Below are 20,573 nucleotides of genomic sequence, written 5' to 3'. Positions count from 1 at the left end.
TCACACTGTTTGAATTATAAGTCTGATTGTCCTGAAGTTATTCACCAAATTTAGTGAACATCCTTTAGGTAAATATCAATATTTGGTAAAGGTGGGCAGGAACCTATCTTTTAGATAGGAATTGAAGGGTAAGAAAGGTTGAGTGAAATTCTTCCACATCAGTAGCACATTATCCTGTGGTGTGCTTATAATGTTATTTAATCAACCATTTTACCATGTGATGGGTGTTCTCTCAGCTAATGTTTTATTTTTTCCCCAGCTTAAAAAATACGGCAATAAACAATCTGCTAAAACTATCTTTATATATGACAGGTTTTATTTAAATGGAATAGATTCCTTGGAGTGGATCTCCTGAGTCAAAGTAGGTAGATAGATAGATAGAATCATACATAATTTTAATTTTTAAAATATTAGTATATTGTTGTCCAAAAAAATTTTAAGCATTCAAATTTCTGTCAACAATATATGAGAATACTGGTATTTCGCAAGTTACTGCCAGCAATATACATAAGAGTTTTGAAATTTTTGCCATTTTGATAGACGCAAATTTATTTTGTCTTAATTTCCATTACTAGTGAGTTTGAGCATATTTTCACATTTTTGTTATCAATTTGGATTTTTTTCTTTTGACAGTTCTTAATTATCCCTGTTTTTCTTGTTCATGTGAAAATGAAGCTTTCTTTTATTATAAATATTACCTTCTATTCTCTAAGCAAGTTTTTTTTCATATCTGTTACTTAAATATTGATTTCATGTCTGGTATTTTTGAAATATCACAGTTCCTAATGTTAATGTGTTCTCAGCCTTAGCTAATGTCCTACCTGCCTTTATGTAGTACATGTAGCTATCGAAATATTCTTTAAGATTTAAAAACATTTTCCAATTATGTTCTAAAATAAGAATTTTGTTCTTTCAGATGAATATCCAGTTGTGTTAGCGGTTAATCTTTTATAATTTTGCTCTCTCTTTATTCTAGATCATGCTCATGAAAGGTTCATCTGTTTTATTGGTCTTACTCTGATTTTTGTTCTTATTATCATTTTTGTGTTACTAAATAATTTATTTTAGTTTTCATCTTATTAATTCTTTTCCCTAAAATTTTAGTTTATTTTTTTGATTTTAAAAATTATATTAGTTGCTTCTTTTTGTTAAAAACTCATTCAGTGTTTTACATTTCGCTTTAACACAGTTTAACACCATAGATTTTGATGCAAAACATTTTTTCCTTGACACTAATATTTAGATTCTTATTGATTTACCTCATATTTTCTCTTTGACTCAGGAAATCCTGAAAGATGGTTTTTTAAATTAATTTCTAAGCAATTAAGGTTCTTCTGATTACTTTTTATTAATTCTTTTTCATTTGATTGCATAATAATTAGACAAAGTAAAATGATCTTTTTTGTTGTTGTTGATATCAGAGTTGATAATTCAGAGGGGTACATGTTCTGGAATCAGAATGCCTAGTTATCAGCACTACCTTCAACCTGTGTGACCTTGGGCAGATTATATAACCTACCAGTGCTTCAGTTTATTCATCCACACAATGGAGATGATAAATCTCGTGTCTAGCTCCTATGGTAGTTTTGAGAGTCAAATAAATTGATCTATGCTTCTAACATTTTAAATTTTGAATTAATAAACAGTTTTTACTTTAAAACATAGCTAAATCTATATTTCTCTAATTACTGATGTGACCGATGAGAGATTATCTGTCGATTTTTCCTTATTTTAAATGAACAATTTACCTTGAAAAGTGTTTTGGTGTTACACATCTGAAGAGGGCTTCTGTTCCATCTCTTCTTTGTGCCTCTCAAGATAATTTTAATTTTCCTATTCTTAAAATATCATTCAGTTCCATTTTCATCATTTAATTTGTTCCCATCTACATTGTTTCCAAGAAAATATCCTTGAAATCGGAAAAATATACATTACCTCCTTGCCTTGTTTTAATTGCTGAGGAAAACTCCTTTCTCCCCTTTTTGCTGTAATTTTTTTATCATTTCAACAAATTTGTGAGATGGAGCCGTGGGGTGGTTCAGGGAGTCATGTATCTGTGCTAAAACTCCATATTCTTTTGAGACTTTTGAACCCCTAACTTTTTTTGATTATACTTCCTCTTTATTTTTCAGTTAAGAAATGGTTGTGTTTCTCAAACTGTAAATACAAAAGTCTTCCAACTCTACCGTTCTGGATTTTTCATGTCCTTTTATGTCACTGCAACAGTTACGGAAATCGGGACAGGTAATGACTGTGTTTTATGGGCAACCCAGGGATAAATGCAGCTCAGTGGGGAGAAGTTAGGAATACTCACCAAATACAGATCAATAATTGTTCAACATAGTAAAGTGGAAGACATTTGCCAATAGATCAACTTGGGGGTTGCTTTTGAATAAGATTTTCCTAGTAATATTTAAAATAAAATTATTATATAAATGCTACACGTTTATATCTGCTTCTGTGTCTGCATCAGTTAGAGGATCTTCCCTCTGAATTAGTAGAGCTTAGCTGATAAATTAGATATCTTTTTAACTTTGTGTTAATCAGTTGATAATCAATTACCAGGGCCCAATCTTTGATTTAATACAAGAGTCACAATCTATATCTAGAAAGTCAAATTCAGCTCCCTGCCCGTTTATGTAAATAATGTTTTATTGGAATGCAACCACATTCATTTACCATGCTTAAGAGCTACAACAACAAAGGTGAGTAGTTGAGAGAGAGACCACGTGGTCCACAAGCTTAGAATAATAACTATCAGATCCTTTACTGAAGAAGTTGTCAACCTCTGATTTAATACAACATGGGACATTTAAAGTACAAAAGTTATTGGTGAAAAATTTACAAGATTACACATAATGATCACTCAATAATTATCTGTTAAAAGAATGAAAAAGAAGAAAGTGAGATTTAATTTGGCATGAGGAAAACCAGATTCAATTACTAATTATTTCTTGTTACTTAAAAATGATTAGGACAATATTGTCTATAAAGTGCTTTATATAAATATACTTGATCAATGTTGTAATGAAATTCACAATAGATGTTTCTCACAGTTATATTGTAACTTAGCTAGGTACGCTTGCCTCTGCTTATTACATGATTTGTCAATATCACAATGCATTTCTATTTATTTTGCTATCAGATACTTTTTGAATCTGGTAAAAGTCTAAAAACATAGTCATCTTTCAGGTTAAAGAAAGATTTCAGGAAGTGAAAACCTTACTCTTGAGATGTCTATGACATTCTCTATCATAAAGAGAGTTACAAGCCAGAACTGAGAAGAATGGTAGAAGGAAGGAAATTAAGGATATTTTTTTGCATCTGATTCAAATATTTTCATATTCATTATATTATTCAGTTTGATGTGTACTATAATCAAATTCATACAGAGTACTCTGGAACATGCTCCAAAGCACCCATACCTCCCTTTCGATGTAGAACAAGAATATAATTCTGTGTATAGAAGTTTGCACAAGTCCCCTAAGTTGTTTGTCTTTTGAAATTCTTGGTCAAGTGATTTTTATCCTCCCTGACACTGTTTCTCATTTCCTATAGGTGTGCAGATCAGTGAAAAGTCTTCTATTTCTATCACTCAATTGCTTGGGAGTGTGAACTTTGAGAACATGGGCCCTTTCTATAGAAGAGGAATTTCTTATTTTGGAACTGTAGGTTTGACTAAAAATATTTATGTTTTCATTTCATTTTCTTGAATCACAGACTGCCCTTTGAAAATTTCTGGATGCATTTTTCCTACTGTCATAACACGTTTCTAGCCTTACTGCATCTGATATACTGGAAAAAGTCATAGGTTGAGAGAAAGTGATAGATAAAGTTATAGCTTTTTCTGTATTACATATTTATTTAATAGAACATCTTTCTGTCTCATTGGAATTTAAGAAAATTACAAATAACCACATTTATGAATAGAAAATTATTTCTGGGTAGAAACGTAACATGTATTTTAAGAATTAATGCTTCTTTTTTTGTACAGCTTAAATTTTCCGGGCCTAATAACATACCCATGGTGAACAAGTTATTGCAATTGGAGCTCAATGACAAATTTATAGGAAACTACACCACAGATGAGAATGGTGAAGCTCAATTTTCCATTGACACTTCAAATATATTCGATCCAGAGTTCAACTTGAAAGTAAGACACCAAAGAGTAGCTGAGATCCCACAGAGGAGTGATTTGAATGTTAGGAATTTTGGACAGTAGCAATCTCTCAAAAGAGAACTTGTATGGAGAATATATTTTAACAAAGTTTTAAAGTTTAGAATATTTTATATATTTGCTTGTTCGTTTAATAGCACATGAGAATACTTATTCAAGAGGATGAGATAATAGCTATTACAATTGTTATAAATTCTGTGACAAATGATATTTTCCTCTGAGAAACTAGAAATAGCTCATGAAAATGATTTGGCTTTTTTCATTTGGCCATTTCATGCATAGACAGGGGAGATACTATGATTTCTCTTTTTCTTCGTCTTAAACTGAATTTTGCAGTTAAACAATTTGTCAGTGTTCAAATGTACCTCAAACACACGGAGCCTAAAGCTATTCCCTGAGTTCAATTACAAAGTAAAAATAAATAATTCATTGTAGGCTTAGTGAAATATACATACAGTTACGGTCATGCTTTGTATACAAAAAGAGGAGAGTGATATTATTTTACTTCCAATAGCTTAATGTTGAAACATCATCCACAAGCTAAGATTCCCCCTACTTTGAAGAGATAAGAAGTCTTCCATTCTGTAATAATTACTGTCCTTGGAAGAGCTTTACAGTTCTAAGATCCTTTGCTTTCTTTTATCTTATCAGGCCACATATATTCGACCTAAGAGCTGCTATCTTCCCAGCTGGTTGACACCTGAGTATATGGACGCTCATTTCTCCGTTTCACGCTTTTACTCCCGAACCAACAGCTTCCTGAAGATTGTTCCTGAACCAAAGCAGCTTAGATGCAATGAACAGAAGATTGTTACTGTGCATTACTCGCTGAACAGTGAAGCATATAGGGACAATTCAAATATAAACTTCTTTTATTTGGTAAGTCTCAGTTGGTGGATTCTTGGATCTTGTCTAATTGTCTGCTTAGCACAGAATAGCTTAAAATGTGCACATCAGTCATGCCACGTTAATCTGAGTGAGCCAACCTTCTTGCTCTGCTGGTGAATGTTATTGGATCCATTGAAAACAAACACGGAAATAAATAAACACAAAGAGATCCAAGGCGCTTTCAGTTTCCCTAAAATTAACAAACTTACTACTCAGAGTCTGTGATTTTAAGCATCCAGTTATAGCTCATGTCAAATATTTATGACTATTTGTGAGAGTAAATTTTTACAGATGCCAGGGAGTAAAGTGAAAGGCTGATTTTGATAAACAATAAAAGGACTTAGTCTTTTTGGTTCTGTCCCCATATTTATCCATTTTGCCTCTATTAGGTATATTGAAGGGTGAAAAGCCACAGACTTGGAAATTAAGACGCCTAATTGGAATCTTCCACCCTCTCTTATTTATCATTCAAGCTAGTTGATCTTGGACAGATTGGCTAAACTCTCTAAGTCTTAGCTTCCTTGGCTGTATATTTGTAATTGAAAATAATAATATTTACCTCCAAGGGCAAGAATTATGTTCCAGGCAGTGTTATGAGGGCTTTATATGAGTTAACTTGTTAATCAGCCCTATGGATATCTCCAATTTACTAATAAGGGAACAGAGGCAAAGAAGTGAAATCACTTGGCTTATTGGAAGCCAGACAGTCTGAACAATGTTAGAGCTTTATGCACCCCCTTGCACAGTGCATTATGTATTATTCACCAAGTTTCTAGCACACAATTGGCTCTCAATCAATTGTAGTCACTTTGTCCTTTTTTAACTTGTGCAAGGTCCATTTTTAATATTTTTTTGTGTAAGCTATCTTATCCTATGGAATAGAATTATCATTAGATCATTCATTATCTAATAATAATATGATATCATATTACATAATATAGTATCACATATTGTGTTTTCTTTGTTCTACACAGATAATGGTAAAAGGAGCTATCTTCCTCAGTGGACAAAAAGAAATCAGAAATAAAGGTGTATATAATAAATTCATTTTTTAATACACTCTCTCCTTTCATTTTTCCTTCTTTTTAAGGAAATGTTGTAGCGATATTTTGTTATAGTGATAGAGGCAAGAGGTTAGGAAGAGCACTTATCATACGATTTTTGGAGGGCGGTAGCATGGCCCAGGATAACCTACTAAATATTTTGATGAAGGAGCTTTCAACCTGTATCTATCATTGCCAGATTATCAAGTACATTATAGAAAAGTGATGTCCAAAACCAAAATATTGTTTTTGCCTAAATTATGCTATCTTCTTTATTTGTATATATGGTTCTCATTATTTAATTTATTTGCCTTAAAATAAAGCCCAATTTGCTCTTTCTATGCATAAGTCATTCTCTTTTATCTAAGTGTACCCAGTGAGCCAGGAAACTTTTCTCATTGTATCTGTTGATGACATTTCCTATTTACACAGACTGGAATGGAAACTTCTCGTTCCCGATCAACATCAGTACTGATCTGGCTCCTGTGGCCTTCGTGCTTGTCTACACCCTTCACCCCAGTGGGGAAATTGTGGCTGACAGTGTCAGATTCCAGGTCGACAAGTGCTTTAAAAACAAGGTGATGTCTCTTCTGTTTCTTGCCTGTCTTGAGTAAGAAGGGTGAGCAGTTTTCTCGCTGTGGTCTCCTTCTTATGTGACTACCGTAACCTTTACATGGTAATCTCACAATAGATGTTGGCATAATTAAATTATTAGGGGTTGAAAGAATCACTGAACAGAATGAATAACTTTTGGCAGCAATACTAATCCTGATTTGATAAGACGATGATGAAAGAGGTGCTCCTGGAAGGAGAGTTGAGGGTGAAAGTGGGCAGGGGAAATATAGGTATAGAAATTTATAAAGATTAATTTGGAAAAGTTTGAATACATTCAAATTATTTTCACATAAAAATACCTTACTCTCATTCCTTTTCTTTCTCTACTTTAGGTTAGCATCGAGTTCTCTAAGGAGCAGGGGCTGCCTGGCTCCAATACCAGTCTCTATCTTCAAGCAGCCCCTGACTCATTCTGTGCACTCCGGGCTGTGGACAAAAGTGTTCTTCTACTGAAATCGGAACAACAGCTGTCAGCTGAAAGCGTAAGCTCTCTGATGTCCTCATTTTCTTCATTTTTATCTGGCTTCATACAAGGCTTACCCTTCTGATGATTTTTTTTTTTAAAGATAGGCACCTGAGCTAACAACTGTTGCCACTCTCTTTTTTTTTTCTGCTTTATCTCCCCAAATCTCCCCGGTACACAGTTGTATATCTTAGTTGCACATCCTTCTACTTGTGTCATGTGGGACACCACCTCAACGTGGCCTGACGAGCAGTGCCATGTTGGCACCCAGGTTCCAAACCTGTGAAACCCTGGGCCGCCGGAGCAGAGTTCACAGACTTAACCGCTTGGCCATGGGGCCGGCCCCCAGATGATGTTTTTGTTTGAGATGGAACATGTTGAAAATATCAAATATTTTCCTCCTTTGTTCCTTCATGGGTTATATATTTACTAATTTTTCTTGGCTGACCCAGCACTCATAACAATATAAAATTCTATAGATAATTATAGCAAGTTAGGAAATGTACAATGAGATTTTGTAAAAATCATAGGTGTAATCATACATATGGAAACTTAGAGTTAAATCTCTGTGTTGAAGAATATGCTTGGATACAGTCTAAAGTTACTATCCATTAATGGATCTTATATTTTCATAAGCATTTCCAGGCCAACAATTCCAGAATTTCATGTCAAAATTATTTCAGTTAATACCTGTTGGATATTTTCCTTTTATTTTTAACACAAGTACATATAAATATTGAAATTTATGATCTATTTAAAACCAATTTAATAATTTAAAACTCTTCTTCTTATTAAAATTATACCTATTGCCTTAATCCATTTGGGCTGCTCTGACAAAATGCCACAGACTGGGCAGCCTTTAAACAACAGAAATTTATTTCTCACGGTTCTGGAGGCTGGAAGTCTGAGATCAGGGTGACAGCATGACTGAGTGAGGTCCTCTTCTGGGGTGTAAAATTCTTCTTGTATTGTCACATGGTGGACTGGACAAGGAAGCTCTCTCGGGCATGCTTTATAAGGGCATTAACTCATTCTTAAGGGCTCTGCCCTCATGATCTAATCATCTCCCAAAAGCCCTACCTGCTAATACCATCACATTGAACATTAGGATTTCAACATATGATCTTTGAGAAGATACAAACATTCAGACCGTAGCACCTGTGTATTGTAGAAACTGTACAAAATATTCAAAGGCATAAGGAAATAAATCTTTTAAATATTCATAATCTTAACACTTACACATATGTACATTTTGGTTGTAAATTTTAAAATCTCTTTTCTGAAGGTATATATATTTTACAAACAAGATCTCATTGAAAAATGCACTTTTGTATTCTACTTTTAACACCGTATAGTAAATCTAGTCTTAAATATAAAGCTATAAAATTAATCAAAACATTTAATAACCATTAATCATGACATAAATGACATATTTTTCCCAATGTAAAACTTAAATACATTTAAATTTTTTATTCCAGCTAAGAAGCTTCTAACTGATTTCAGAATCTGGAGAAGCATCAACAAATAAAGAACAAATTTATCTATTAACGTGGAAAACATATATATACTTCTTTTTCTAAGAGTTTCATGGATTCAGAGTAAATAGCTTCTGCTCATTCTTTCTACAACTAGTGGTAACAAGGCCTTAGAAAAACTGCCTTGAGAAAAAACCATCAAGAGACCACCAGTAGAAAATTCCAGAGACATTTTGACAGACCAGAATATTCAACTGTCTCAGAATATGATATCAGACCCAAAAGAAGTTACCTTTGTTTATTATCAATAGCCTTATTAACAGTATAAATCAAGTAATGTTATGTAAATGAGTACATTCCAATTCATATTATTTGTTATATGTTTAATTTTTAGTTTTAAATAATTTTAAAAAGTGTGAGAATTATACAGAGAACTCTCCTGTACCCTTTACCCAGACCCACTAATTTTTAACATTTTTCCACATTTGCTTTCTCTCCCACTCTTTCTCCTGCCTACACACACACACACACATGCACACACACACACAAATACGTACATAGCATTTAAGGAAACTTTCTGAACCATTTGAGAGTAGGTTGCATACTTCATGTTACGTTATTCCTTGATGTATCAGTGTCCATATTCTAAAAGCAAGGATGTTCTACATAACTACTATACAGTTATCAGATTTAGGACATTTAATATTGTTTCAACCTTTAGATCTGATCTGCCAACTATGTTCAATTTTTGTCAATTGTCCTCTTTACCACATTTCTTTCATTTAGTACAAGATCCAGCACAAAATCACATATGGCATTTGGTAGTCAGGTCTCTAGTTTTCTTTAGTCTGGGACAGAATCTCTCTTGTCCTTTATGAAGTTGACATTTTTGAAGAACACAAGCCAGATGCTTCTTTTTAAATAGAATGTTCCTCATTTTAAGTTTGTCTGATGTTTCCCATGATTAGGCGAAAGTTATGCATCTCTGGCCAGAATACCGCATATGTGATGTTTATTTTTCATGGTATCACATCCAAGGTATACACACGATCCATTTGCCTATCACTGGTGATGTTAATTTTGATCACCTGATAAAGGTGTTTCCCTGTATCTCCACTGGCTATTTTCTTCCATAAACTAATAACCAATTTGTGCTTATTAAGTCTATTTGTACATCCTGCTCCTCATCAAAATTTCCTCTTAGATTTAGCATCCATTGATAATCCTTGCCTAAACTAATATCGGTAGGATAGCTGAAACATGGTGATTTTTCAGTTCCATGTCTTCCTCTTTACTTATGAATGCAGGGATTTCTTCTTCTCAAAGGGTTATAATTATTACTATACTAAATTATTTTTATGATAAAATTTTTCCAAGCTTTCCCAGTGAAAGCATCTTCCATTTGGTCCCTGTGTCCTTGGAACATGCCTGGATCATGTTTTTAGCATTTGTTGTTGTTCTGGCACAAGACGTTCTAAGCCCATCTTGTACCTTCTTTTCACTAGCCTTGAAAGCAGTTTTTCCAAGGAGCCCTTATTCCTTAGACTGTGGCATAGTATTTATCTAATTTGTCTTTTTCAAAAACTTTAATGGCTATTCAGTTGATATATCATCTTTGTTCTGGTGATTTGAGATATTACTTTTATCATACACTATATTTTTATTTGTAGTTATGTTTATTTCTGGACTTTATATTCTATTCCATTAGTCTGTCTAATAATGTGTCAGGACCACACTGTTGCAGTCATAGAGGTTTTGTAGTATGTATTAATTTTTGGTGGGAATTGATTCCTTGTCTTCATCCGCCTAACTCTTCTATTTCAGGGTTTCCCTAGCTATTCTTCCATTTTTGAGTTTCCCTATCAATTTTATTTTCAACTTATCCAACTCAAGAAAAAGTTTACTGATATTTTTATTGTGATTTTGTGGAATTTATAAATTAACTGCATCTTGATGGTGAGATGTACTAATCAAAAATAAGAAATTTTTTTATTTGTTCAAGTGTACTTTTATGTCTTTCATGAATTTTAATTTTAAATAAATTTCTTCATATAGTTTCCTGTTAAGCATTTTAACTTTTTTGTTGCTGTTGCAAATGAGGTTTTCTCTTCTATTATATATTCAAGTTGGCTGTTATTTGTGGATATGGGAGCTATTTTTTGCATAATAATTTTATATTTTGCTAACCTGCTGAATTCCTTTATTGATTGAATTACTTTTATCAACAATTCTCCAGGGTTTCTAGGTATACTGCCATGATACTATGGACATAACTTTCCTTCTTTTTATTCCCCAATGCGTATTCCTCTATTTAAGAAAAAAAATTGCCTAGTTGCAGTACAATGTTAAATTTCAGGAGGAATAACATCCTTGTCTTGTTCCTGACCTTAGTAGAAAGGACTGGTAGAACCTTTGTGTGGTTCTTTTGTGTATAGTAGTTTCTTGATGACTTTCTGTATTTTCTTTGTGGAAATTCTCTCTCTACTGGTGTCAGTTTTAGTAATTTATGTTTTACTAAGAAATTAAGCCTTTTAAATAGGCTTTCAAATTGATTTTTATTGAAAAGTACAAAGAAATCTCATGATATTTTAAAAATAAGTTCTCTGTACCAATAGTTGCATCTTCCTTGTCTTTATTTTTTATTCCTCTTTATGTAATTTTTATCCTGCATATTTATACTTTATTTTTCCTCTTTATTGATTAATTAGTGATTTATCTATTTTAATTTTTTATAAAACTATGATTTTGATTGATTAATTTGATGTAATGTGGGGGTTTTTGGTACTCTACCACATTGATTTTTGTTTTTATCTTTATTACTTCATTACTGTTGCTTTCTTTTATTGATCTTGTTTTTAGCTTTTTTATTTGGAAATTTATATAATTTTCATTCATTTATTTTTATTGGCTTAGATGTTAAACCCTATGAACTTTTCTCTAATTTCTACTGTTAAAGTATCTCATAGATTCTTATATGTAGCAATTGCATCGTTGTTTTTGGAAATTCTATAATATCTGCATTTAGGTTTTTACTGAAAATTTATTTAGTGGAGCATCCCCTAATTTATATGTAGACTGGCCTTTCTACTTTGGAATATTTAATTTCAAGTTATATTGCCTCATGATCAGTATATTTCTATTTTATGGGGACTAATGATATGCTTTTATTGTGCTCAAATATACCAACAGCTTTTGAGAATACTTCACACGTGTTCAGAAGAATATGTAGTCTCTTTATGTCTGTTCTGTATCCATAAGATCTGATTATTTAGATATTTTCTATTCTCACTTATTTTTTTAAATACACCTGACCTGTCTTGTACTGAGAGTAGTGTGTTAAACCATCCTGTTAAGACTGTTTCTATCTGCTTCTCCTTGCATTTTCTGTTGTTTCTGCTGTGACTGCTGTGTTATTTTGTGCATAGATATTCATAACTATTGTGGCTTTATTCTGAAATGGGGGTTTTAACAGTATAAAGTGTCCTCTATCTTATTTGATGCCTTTTAGCCTCAATTCTACTTTTTCTGATATAGAAAAAACTGTAACCTCTGCTTTCTTATTATTTTCATTCACCTGACTTTTAGTTTTTTTTTTTAAGTATGCTTTTTTTGATGAGGAAGATTGGCCCTGAGCTAACATCTGTTGCCAATCTTCCTCTTTTTTTTTTTTTTCTTTTTCTCCCCAAAGCCCTGGCACATAGTTGTGTAGCCTAGTTTCAGGTCTTTCTAATTCTTCCATATGGGGTGCTGTCTCAGCATGGCTTGATGAGCAGCACACAGGTTCCAGTGTCCTACACTGGGAACTATCGAGTCCATGGACTACGATCATGTTTTGACACTTAATGTCCTTCTTGCTTTTATCTGGAGTAGATTTAGCGTGTGTCTCCTCTAATTCCTCCGCGTCTGTCTCCCCTATTTTCATCTAGTCTTTTTAGCCTTCCCTCTTGAGCTTTGCACGCTTCATATTTCCAATAGCAGTAAGATTCCAACTCTGCTGGAATTTGGTGGTTATTTCTCTACTAACAAGTAATTTGAAGTTCATGAAATTATCTATATCTTAGTAATGTTAAAGACACAAGTCATGGATATTATTACTTGTTCTCTTTCATTTTATTTTTTCTTTGGAAGGATACATAAGAAGATTTAGAATCAGGCAGTTATCATTTTCCTCCAGACCTGGGAGTTCTAGTGTTATAATTGCAATGAATCATCTGTGCACTAGACCTTGGATTAACGTATAAATCTCTAGGCTTCTCTTTCTTACATGTTATCCTAAATCCTACATCCCAGCTGAAATGTTCTATGGACATGACATTGACCATCTAAAAGAAATTGAAGGTTTCCTCTACTGGAAAGATAAGTTGACTCAAAGTATTGGATTAAATATAATGGCTATGCTTTTAAACAACAGAGCAAGAATAAATGATTGTGGCACAGAATTTGCCAATATTGTAACAATAAGTGAAGTGTTTAAAATCATTGGAAACCATGTTATTTTTCTCATAGGTGTACAACCTGCTTCCAAATATAGAACTATATGGTTATTTCTATCATGGTCTCAACCTTGATGATGGCAAGCTAGACCCTTGCATTCCTCAGAAGGATATGTTTTACAATGGTTTGTATTATATACCTGTAAGCAACAATGGGGATGGAGACATCGCTGATATTATCAGGGTAAGATAACTTAAGATTTTAAAAATTATTTTGCCTCTATTTTAGTTTTAGTATTCATAATGCATACCTATATTTTATTAATTATGTAGTTTTCTTCTTATTCTTTGAGATGAATGTCAGTAATCTCCTTAAAGAGCACCCAAAAATTGTCTTATAAAAAGGAGATATTAATTTTTATTGATTTTCTTTCTTTTGTTGAAAATAAATTAAGTGGCAGTTGAAATGATAAAACCTCATGTTCAAAGTAATGAGACAGTCTCCAATTTATTGTGATAAATCTTATATAGAAATCATCAAATCAAGAGACTAAAATACAGTCTGAGCTCCATCAGTATCTAGGCTATCAACTGGATATGCTGAGGCCTCCACAAAAGGATCGTTATAATTGAAGTCACAGGTTTGGAAGAAAAGGAGCATAGAATTAGACATGCTGTAGTGTAAGTCTCAGCTCTCCAAATTACTGACTGTGCATTTGTATATGTGTGTTTATGTTTGATGTTAATTAGGGTAATGATAGTGCCTATCTCATAAGTATTCTTCCCTTAGAATTAAATGGAGAATGATGTAAAATGCTTTAGCAAAATTCTAGCATGTAATAAGGGCTAGCTAAATCATAGTGATTATCATTTTGCCTCCAAATTAGAGATTTTTCTGTATATCAAATAGAAGTAACGTGACTTCTAAAATTCCAAACCCTTACTAGCCGAGGAAACGTACATTTATCATCTGTTTATCCTTATAATGTAGCTGATAGGCCTTTTTTAGCTCTTGCATGAAAGAAATACACAACCTTTATTTTGCTGTTTGTTTCTTTGAAGATTATGGGTCTGAAAGTCTTTACCAATCTCCATTACCGGAAACCAGAAGTATGTTCAACGGAGAGAATGATGCCATTCCCTAGGCCACTGTATCTTGGAATCAAAGACTATGCTCCGATGTACAGTGCCGCATCTAGAATTGAAGGTGGGTAATCTAGAATTTTGTATCTGGGAGATGGCCAAAAGCATTCATGGAATTAGGTGTATTTGGGATAAAACTATGAAAAATTGGAATTTTACAAGTGAATTATGCCATGTTTTGGCTACAAGACATCCTGCCGCTGAATAAAACAGAATAAGGCAGGCTGGAAGTGGTTTTGGCTTAAAGGAAAAATTAGCTTCAGATATGAGAGGAAGTCTATTTTTATTGGTATCACACAGTATCAGAAGTGTATAAGAGCAGGCAATGTGTGATGATGCAAGAGGACAATTATTAAAAGCATGATACAAGAGAATGAGATGTCTCTGTAGGGACTTTGTAGCCTTATTATATGCAGAGTTCAAGGCAGAGGATTTTGATTTTGAAATAGCCAAACAGTTGGTATCAGAAGTATGTTCAAATACTAGTCCATTTCCTACTGGAAGGACTATAAGTGCAAAACTCAGCAGTAGTCTTAGGTAAGTAAGGTCATTAGGCAGATTTCCAATACAGAAATTTAGTCAGGGAAGTAAAATGAAACAAGGCCATCAAAACAGAGCCAAAGTCAAAGCTGTACTCCAGATCTGAAAATACTTGAATAATGTTCTTAAATCCCTCTGGCCTAACATTGAGAGTGGTGCAGTAATTGAAGTGGGGCTGATCCTGAATATGAGTATCAGAAACTCGGCTTGAGAAAAATTAAAGGCCTGACAGCTTTATAGGAGAGTAGACTCAGTGAGTATTCAAGAAGCCCTATAAAGTCCAGAAGTTGAAACCACTTTGAAGTCCTAGTCAAGAGGCTGAACTTATCTACTTTTCTGCTACTAGATTAAACCATATTTAGTGAACTTTATCAGAAACATCTAAACTTTTTAGTATCTTTGAATAAAATGTACTGAAACCGAAAGTCACCCATTTTAATCTCTTCTTTCTTCAGTTATTAATTTTTTAATTCACTCAACAAACATTTATTGAGGCCAGGAGCTGAGTTACATATTGTAAATACAGTGGCTTACTCTATACTTCCTAGAACTTTTAGTCTAACAGGAAAGTGTTATAGTAAAACAGATAATTCCAAAAACCTGAAAAGACTGCACAAATGGAAGTAATAGGAATAGAAGAGACCTAAATTTCTCAAGGGCCTGTTATGCCTTCCTGGAAGAAGTAGCGTTTATGCTGAGACCTGAAAGATGAATGACAATACATCACAAAAAGACTTAGAAGGGCATTCCAAGCAGAGAAGAAAGTACTATGAAATGTAAGGTAAGAAACTGAATGCACTTCAGAATGGCAGAAGGTATGGTTCAAGGACAAGAGTGAAGATGACTAAAGCGAGAGGGATAGACAGACAGATCATGAAGACCTTGTCGGGCGTTTAAAGAGTTTGGTACTCATTCTAATGCAATAATACACTATTGGCAAGTTGTAAGCAGACAATCTAATAGGTGTTTTTAAAAGATATTTCTGACGGCTCTGTGGAAAAGGGATTTGGCCTTGGGCTAAGACTTTCTATATGCAATGTTATAAACACTAGTAATTAAGTTGAGAGACACTGGTGCTTGGACAATTATGAAAAGACAGTGGAAATATAGAAATATGGATGGATTTGAGAGTTGCTTTTAAGCTATTTTCATTTGGTTGGTTATGGGAAATGCAGGATTGGGGAGAGGAGTCAAGGACAAATCTTAAACTTTCGATTTGGATAAGTAGATGGGCTTTTGAATTTTCATGGAAATAGGAACTACTTCAGAGAAGCTGGGGGGATATACAGTAGTCCCCCCCATCCAAGTGGATATGTTCCAAGACCCGCAGTGGACGCCTGAAATTGCAGTTAGTACCGAACCCTATATTTAGTGTGTTTTTCCCTATACATCCATACCTACAATAAAGTTTAACCTATAAATTAGGCAGTAGGAGATTAACAGCAGCTAATAATAAAATAGAACAATTATAACAATATGCTCTAATAAAAGTTACCATAGATCGTAGCAACCTCAGCATACGATTTTTTTCTTTCTTTATTAAGTTGAGAACTTTCACCTTTTCACTTAAAAGAGCACTTTATGACTTCTCTTTGGCATATCTGAGCTGCCAGCATCACTATTCTTGTGCTTTGGGATCATTATTCAGTAAAATAAGGGTTACTTGAACACAAGCACTCTGATACCCTGACAATCAATCTCATAACCAAGAAGGCTACTAAGTGACTAATGGGTGGGTAGACCTTTACAGCAGGGGTGCACTGGACAAAGGGGTGATTCAAACCTTGGGTGGGATGGAGAGGGACAGCATGAGATTTCATTACACTACTCAGAATGGCACACAATTTAAAACCTATGAATTGTTTATTTCTGGCATTTTCCATTTACTATTTTTGGGTAGTAGTTGATCATAGATAACTGAAATTGTGGAAAATGAAACTGCAGATTAGGGGGGACTATTGTAATGAGTTTCCTTTCAGAAAAGTTTCATCTGAAATACACATAAAGCATTCAAAAATGAATATGCACGAAGGTGTTGCATGCACAAGTCTAAAGCTCAAAAGAGAGGTCCAGATGGAAGACATAGATTAGGAGACATCACCATAGATATTGTCATGAAGCCATGTGTGAGGATGTCGATGCAGAGACAATGCATAGTAAGAAAAAGACCTAGAGCAGAACTCTTAGAAACAAGTCAACAATGAGGAGATTACATCCTCAAACGAGAATGACAGAATGAGACTGACAAAAAAAGATTAGAAGAAAACTAGAAGGATGTGGCGTTATGGAGGTTAACAATAGTGACTGTTTTGAGGACGCAGTGTTTAAGAATTCCCAATATAGCCTAGAGGCCAGCAAGTGAAAGAAAGTGTTCTTTAGAATTAGCAATATTAATGTCATTGGAAACTTCAGCAAAAGTAATGTTAGCATAGTAGAATCGGCAGACAACAGATTGCTTTGTGGCAGACACCTGAATGTCTGATGAGAAACTTGACTCAGTGAATAGACATCACTTTCTCTAAATTTGGCTGTAGAGGAACAATGTAGGCTGATTGTTTGTTATTTATGTTTCTTTGTTGTTGTTGTTTTTAACATTGGAAAAGATGTGAGCATCAAAATGCTGATGCCTAGGTTGAGATATCCATTTACTGGCAATGAGGCCCAGGAGCAAATCCCTATATTGTTTTACACTGAGCACGTGTGGTTGAAGACATAGCTTAAAGGTGTGTGTCATTGAAACGCATATTTTTATTCTCCCTAAATAAAACATTTCTCTTTTCTTTTAGTTGATGGAGTCACGGAGAAGAATGTTAACTATGTAGAACGGGCTATGATGGAAACAGTAAGAACATACTTTCCAGAGACATGGATATGGGACCTCGTCAGTGTTGAGTGAGGTTTAATGGTTTTCTCTCCTATGTGACTTTATTTCTATTTTCCTCTTGTTTTTATTTCTTAAACTTTATTTGTGGATATATAAAGCAGTACCATATTTGTAAAATGTACAATACTATTTATATGTATGTACTGAGCACATAATTTATTTTATTTTTTTCTCTAGCATTGTTTCATAGCTATTAACTTCATGCAGATAGATGTAAGCTTCCTCAATTTTTTTGAAAATAATGTGGTGTTTAAAGAAACATGACTTTTTAAGGTTAAATTTTATAGAAATCCACCTCTCAAGATTTTTATCTAATTCCCTGTCCAAACACTATAACTCATTTTTAACCTTCAGCTAATGGGCTTTTTTTGCTTCCTCTCGACTAAATTTAGGTTCCTGATTTAGACAAAGAATGCATTTTGCCAATAATATCTCCCTGTAGTTCCTCAGGTTCAGCAAATCTTTCATTCCTCATCCCTGATACTATAACCCAATGGGAGGCAAATGGCTTCTGTGTGAATGGTGATGCTGGATTTGGCATTTCATCAACAACTACTCTGGAAGTCTCCCAATCTTTCTTTGTTGAAATGACCTTGCCCTTTTCAGTTGTTCGAAATGAACGATCTGATTTGATTGTCAATATCTTCAGCTACCTGAATACATGTGTAGAGGTAGGTTGTTCCCTTTGATCTGGAGACAAAATCTAACAAGGTCAAAAGATTCTTTAATATTTTCCCTTAATATTGCCATATGCTTTTTATTCTCAAATGCAAAATGGTACTATAATGTGGTAAGATTTGTTTCCATATTCTTTAAAAACAATTGCTTTAATTCACGGCAATGATTCAAATACTCTTTTGAGAATGTCATTTCGTAATGATGTGTGTTCTACCATATTTATCTTCTTGTGAGAGGAGTCAGTTGGTGTCTTTTATTTTCACTAACTTAGAACAAAATAAATAAAACAAAATTTTCTCGAGATGGGAGGAGGAATAGTAACAGCAAAGTATTGAGTGCCACGCTCATTGCCATGACTGATTTTTTTTTAGATATCTGTTCAACTGGAACCATCTCCAGTTTTTGAGGCAAATATCAGCACCCCTAAGAACAATGGCAGTGAAGTTATCCAAGCTGGAGAGAGGAAAACATATGTCTGGACTCTTATACCTAAGAAACTGGGTAAGGCAGCTATGCGTCTATGCCAATCTCGTCTGGAAAACCAGCCCATTTTTACTGACTCTGTTTATTTTCCTTAAATTCTCTATAAAAACATAATTTTCTCTTTCACCTTTTTAATTCTCTTTTTTATGAATTCTCAATTAAAAATTCTGTCTTTGTAATCTAATTTCCGGTTGCTAATGCTTGCGTAGAGCAAAATCACCCTTCATTTGTTTAGAAGCATAATGTGATTGAAATACAATATAAATGCTAATTTACATAACCTATCAAATCCATACATCCTATCCCAAATGAGGGCCCTATTTTCTTTAATGCTGCCTAATTCCTTCACTTCTCACTTGCTGCTTGGCCTATCATCAAGAACCTGTGTCAACTATACAAAAATTGCTTCTCAATTACAATGATTGCCAGGATTTGCAAATTTACTAAATACATTATGAGACACCGAAAACTTGGGTGGAGATCAACACTGAGAAAACTATTGTCTCAGTGCATATATTATCTGCAGTATAGAAAAATAAATTTTAAAGTTTCTTGTTAAAAATATAAGGGAAAGGAAAAGCTAAAAAGAGTCTAGTAAACAGAATGCTAGATGTGGTAGATCCACGACACTCATTATCACTAAATTTAAAAATTGTCCTTAAAATTTCCTTTATTTCATGTCTCATATCCAGTATTATTTTAGCAGCAAATAGTACCTTTATGAGATCATTTTACTTCACCTGTGACATCAGTCTGCCTTAGACTAGTTTTCCTATTAGATTTTAAATCTCTCATGTTTTCTAACTACACAAGGTCTTCAAAAATCTTACCCTGTCAACTGAGATAGAACACTGTACTAATTTGTATGGTTTTATGGCATTAAGTGGTGGACAAAGTTCTATGAGTGGATTATCAAAGGCTTTCTAAAACAAAACACAGCAACAAACAAAAAGCAGAACAGTATATTGATTATGCATATTGGTTTATAGGCATACAGGAAATATTAAACCAAAAGAATTATCTTTTTCAATACTCTAATTTTACAAGTAAGGAAACTGGCAATAAGTTGTAACTATGTGACCTCTGATGTCACAGGGAATTAAAAACAACAGATTCATTTCTGTCACTTGATTTAAATCTTGTGCCCTTTCTACTATGTCATATTTTACTATTTTTGTTTGTTTGATATTGGGGAAAGTTAGGAGCCCTGGTTATCTGATGTTATATCTTCATGTTGTCATATGAAATCTTTATAAACAATTGCTATCAAGGAATTGGCTCCGTTGGCTTGACAGAATATTATTTTTCCTCAAAATTTCTTCAGTTCTAATTAAGTAAATGAATCACTTATTTAATATAAGGAATCTTAAAACAGGTAAAGGAGAACATACCAAATTATCTCCAGGCTGGAGAAAGAGCAAGTTATTTTGGTCTGGGCATAAATATGATAACAGGATTCAGTTCATCCAATTCAAGATATGGTTCACAGACTCTTACCATTTCCCATTACAGAAGGGGCCAATGGTCAATTTAACTTATACTTGGGAATTTTTTTTACAGGGAAAGTCAACATCACTGTAGTTGCTGAGTCCAAACAAAGTAGTGCTTGCCCAGATGAAGCGTCTGAGCAGCAAAATCCGAAGTGGAAAGATACTGTGATCAAAAGTTTATTGGTAGAGGTATGTACATGCAAAATTATAGAGCTCTTCCAGATAAAAAATAGACAGTGGCTAATAAGTTAAATATTAAAA

At 33.7% G+C, this 20,573-nt stretch overlaps 1 protein-coding gene across 1 annotated transcript in view; it reads left to right on the top strand.

Moving 5' to 3' along the window:
* Positions 1 to 20,573, top strand: part of LOC106837422 (ovostatin homolog 2-like) — a 45,030-nt gene that overhangs the window by 10,028 nt on the left and 14,429 nt on the right. The window contains 13 exon segments of the mRNA XM_070494690.1: positions 2,133 to 2,244; positions 3,559 to 3,668; positions 3,995 to 4,153; positions 4,829 to 5,070; positions 6,486 to 6,519; positions 6,522 to 6,686; positions 7,056 to 7,205; positions 13,168 to 13,338; positions 14,157 to 14,301; positions 17,573 to 17,669; positions 18,104 to 18,332; positions 18,711 to 18,840; positions 20,383 to 20,501. Of these exon segments, the coding sequence (XP_070350791.1) occupies positions 2,133 to 2,244; positions 3,559 to 3,668; positions 3,995 to 4,153; positions 4,829 to 5,070; positions 6,486 to 6,519; positions 6,522 to 6,686; positions 7,056 to 7,205; positions 13,168 to 13,338; positions 14,157 to 14,301; positions 17,573 to 17,669; positions 18,104 to 18,332; positions 18,711 to 18,840; positions 20,383 to 20,501 (1,863 nt within the window).

This window comes from Equus asinus, chromosome 22 (assembly GCF_041296235.1).
Source record: "Equus asinus isolate D_3611 breed Donkey chromosome 22, EquAss-T2T_v2, whole genome shotgun sequence".
Classification (NCBI taxonomy): Eukaryota; Metazoa; Chordata; class Mammalia; order Perissodactyla; family Equidae; genus Equus; species Equus asinus.
The sequence above is the reverse complement of the archived record's forward strand: the minus strand, read 5'-3'. Positions and strand labels throughout refer to the sequence as shown.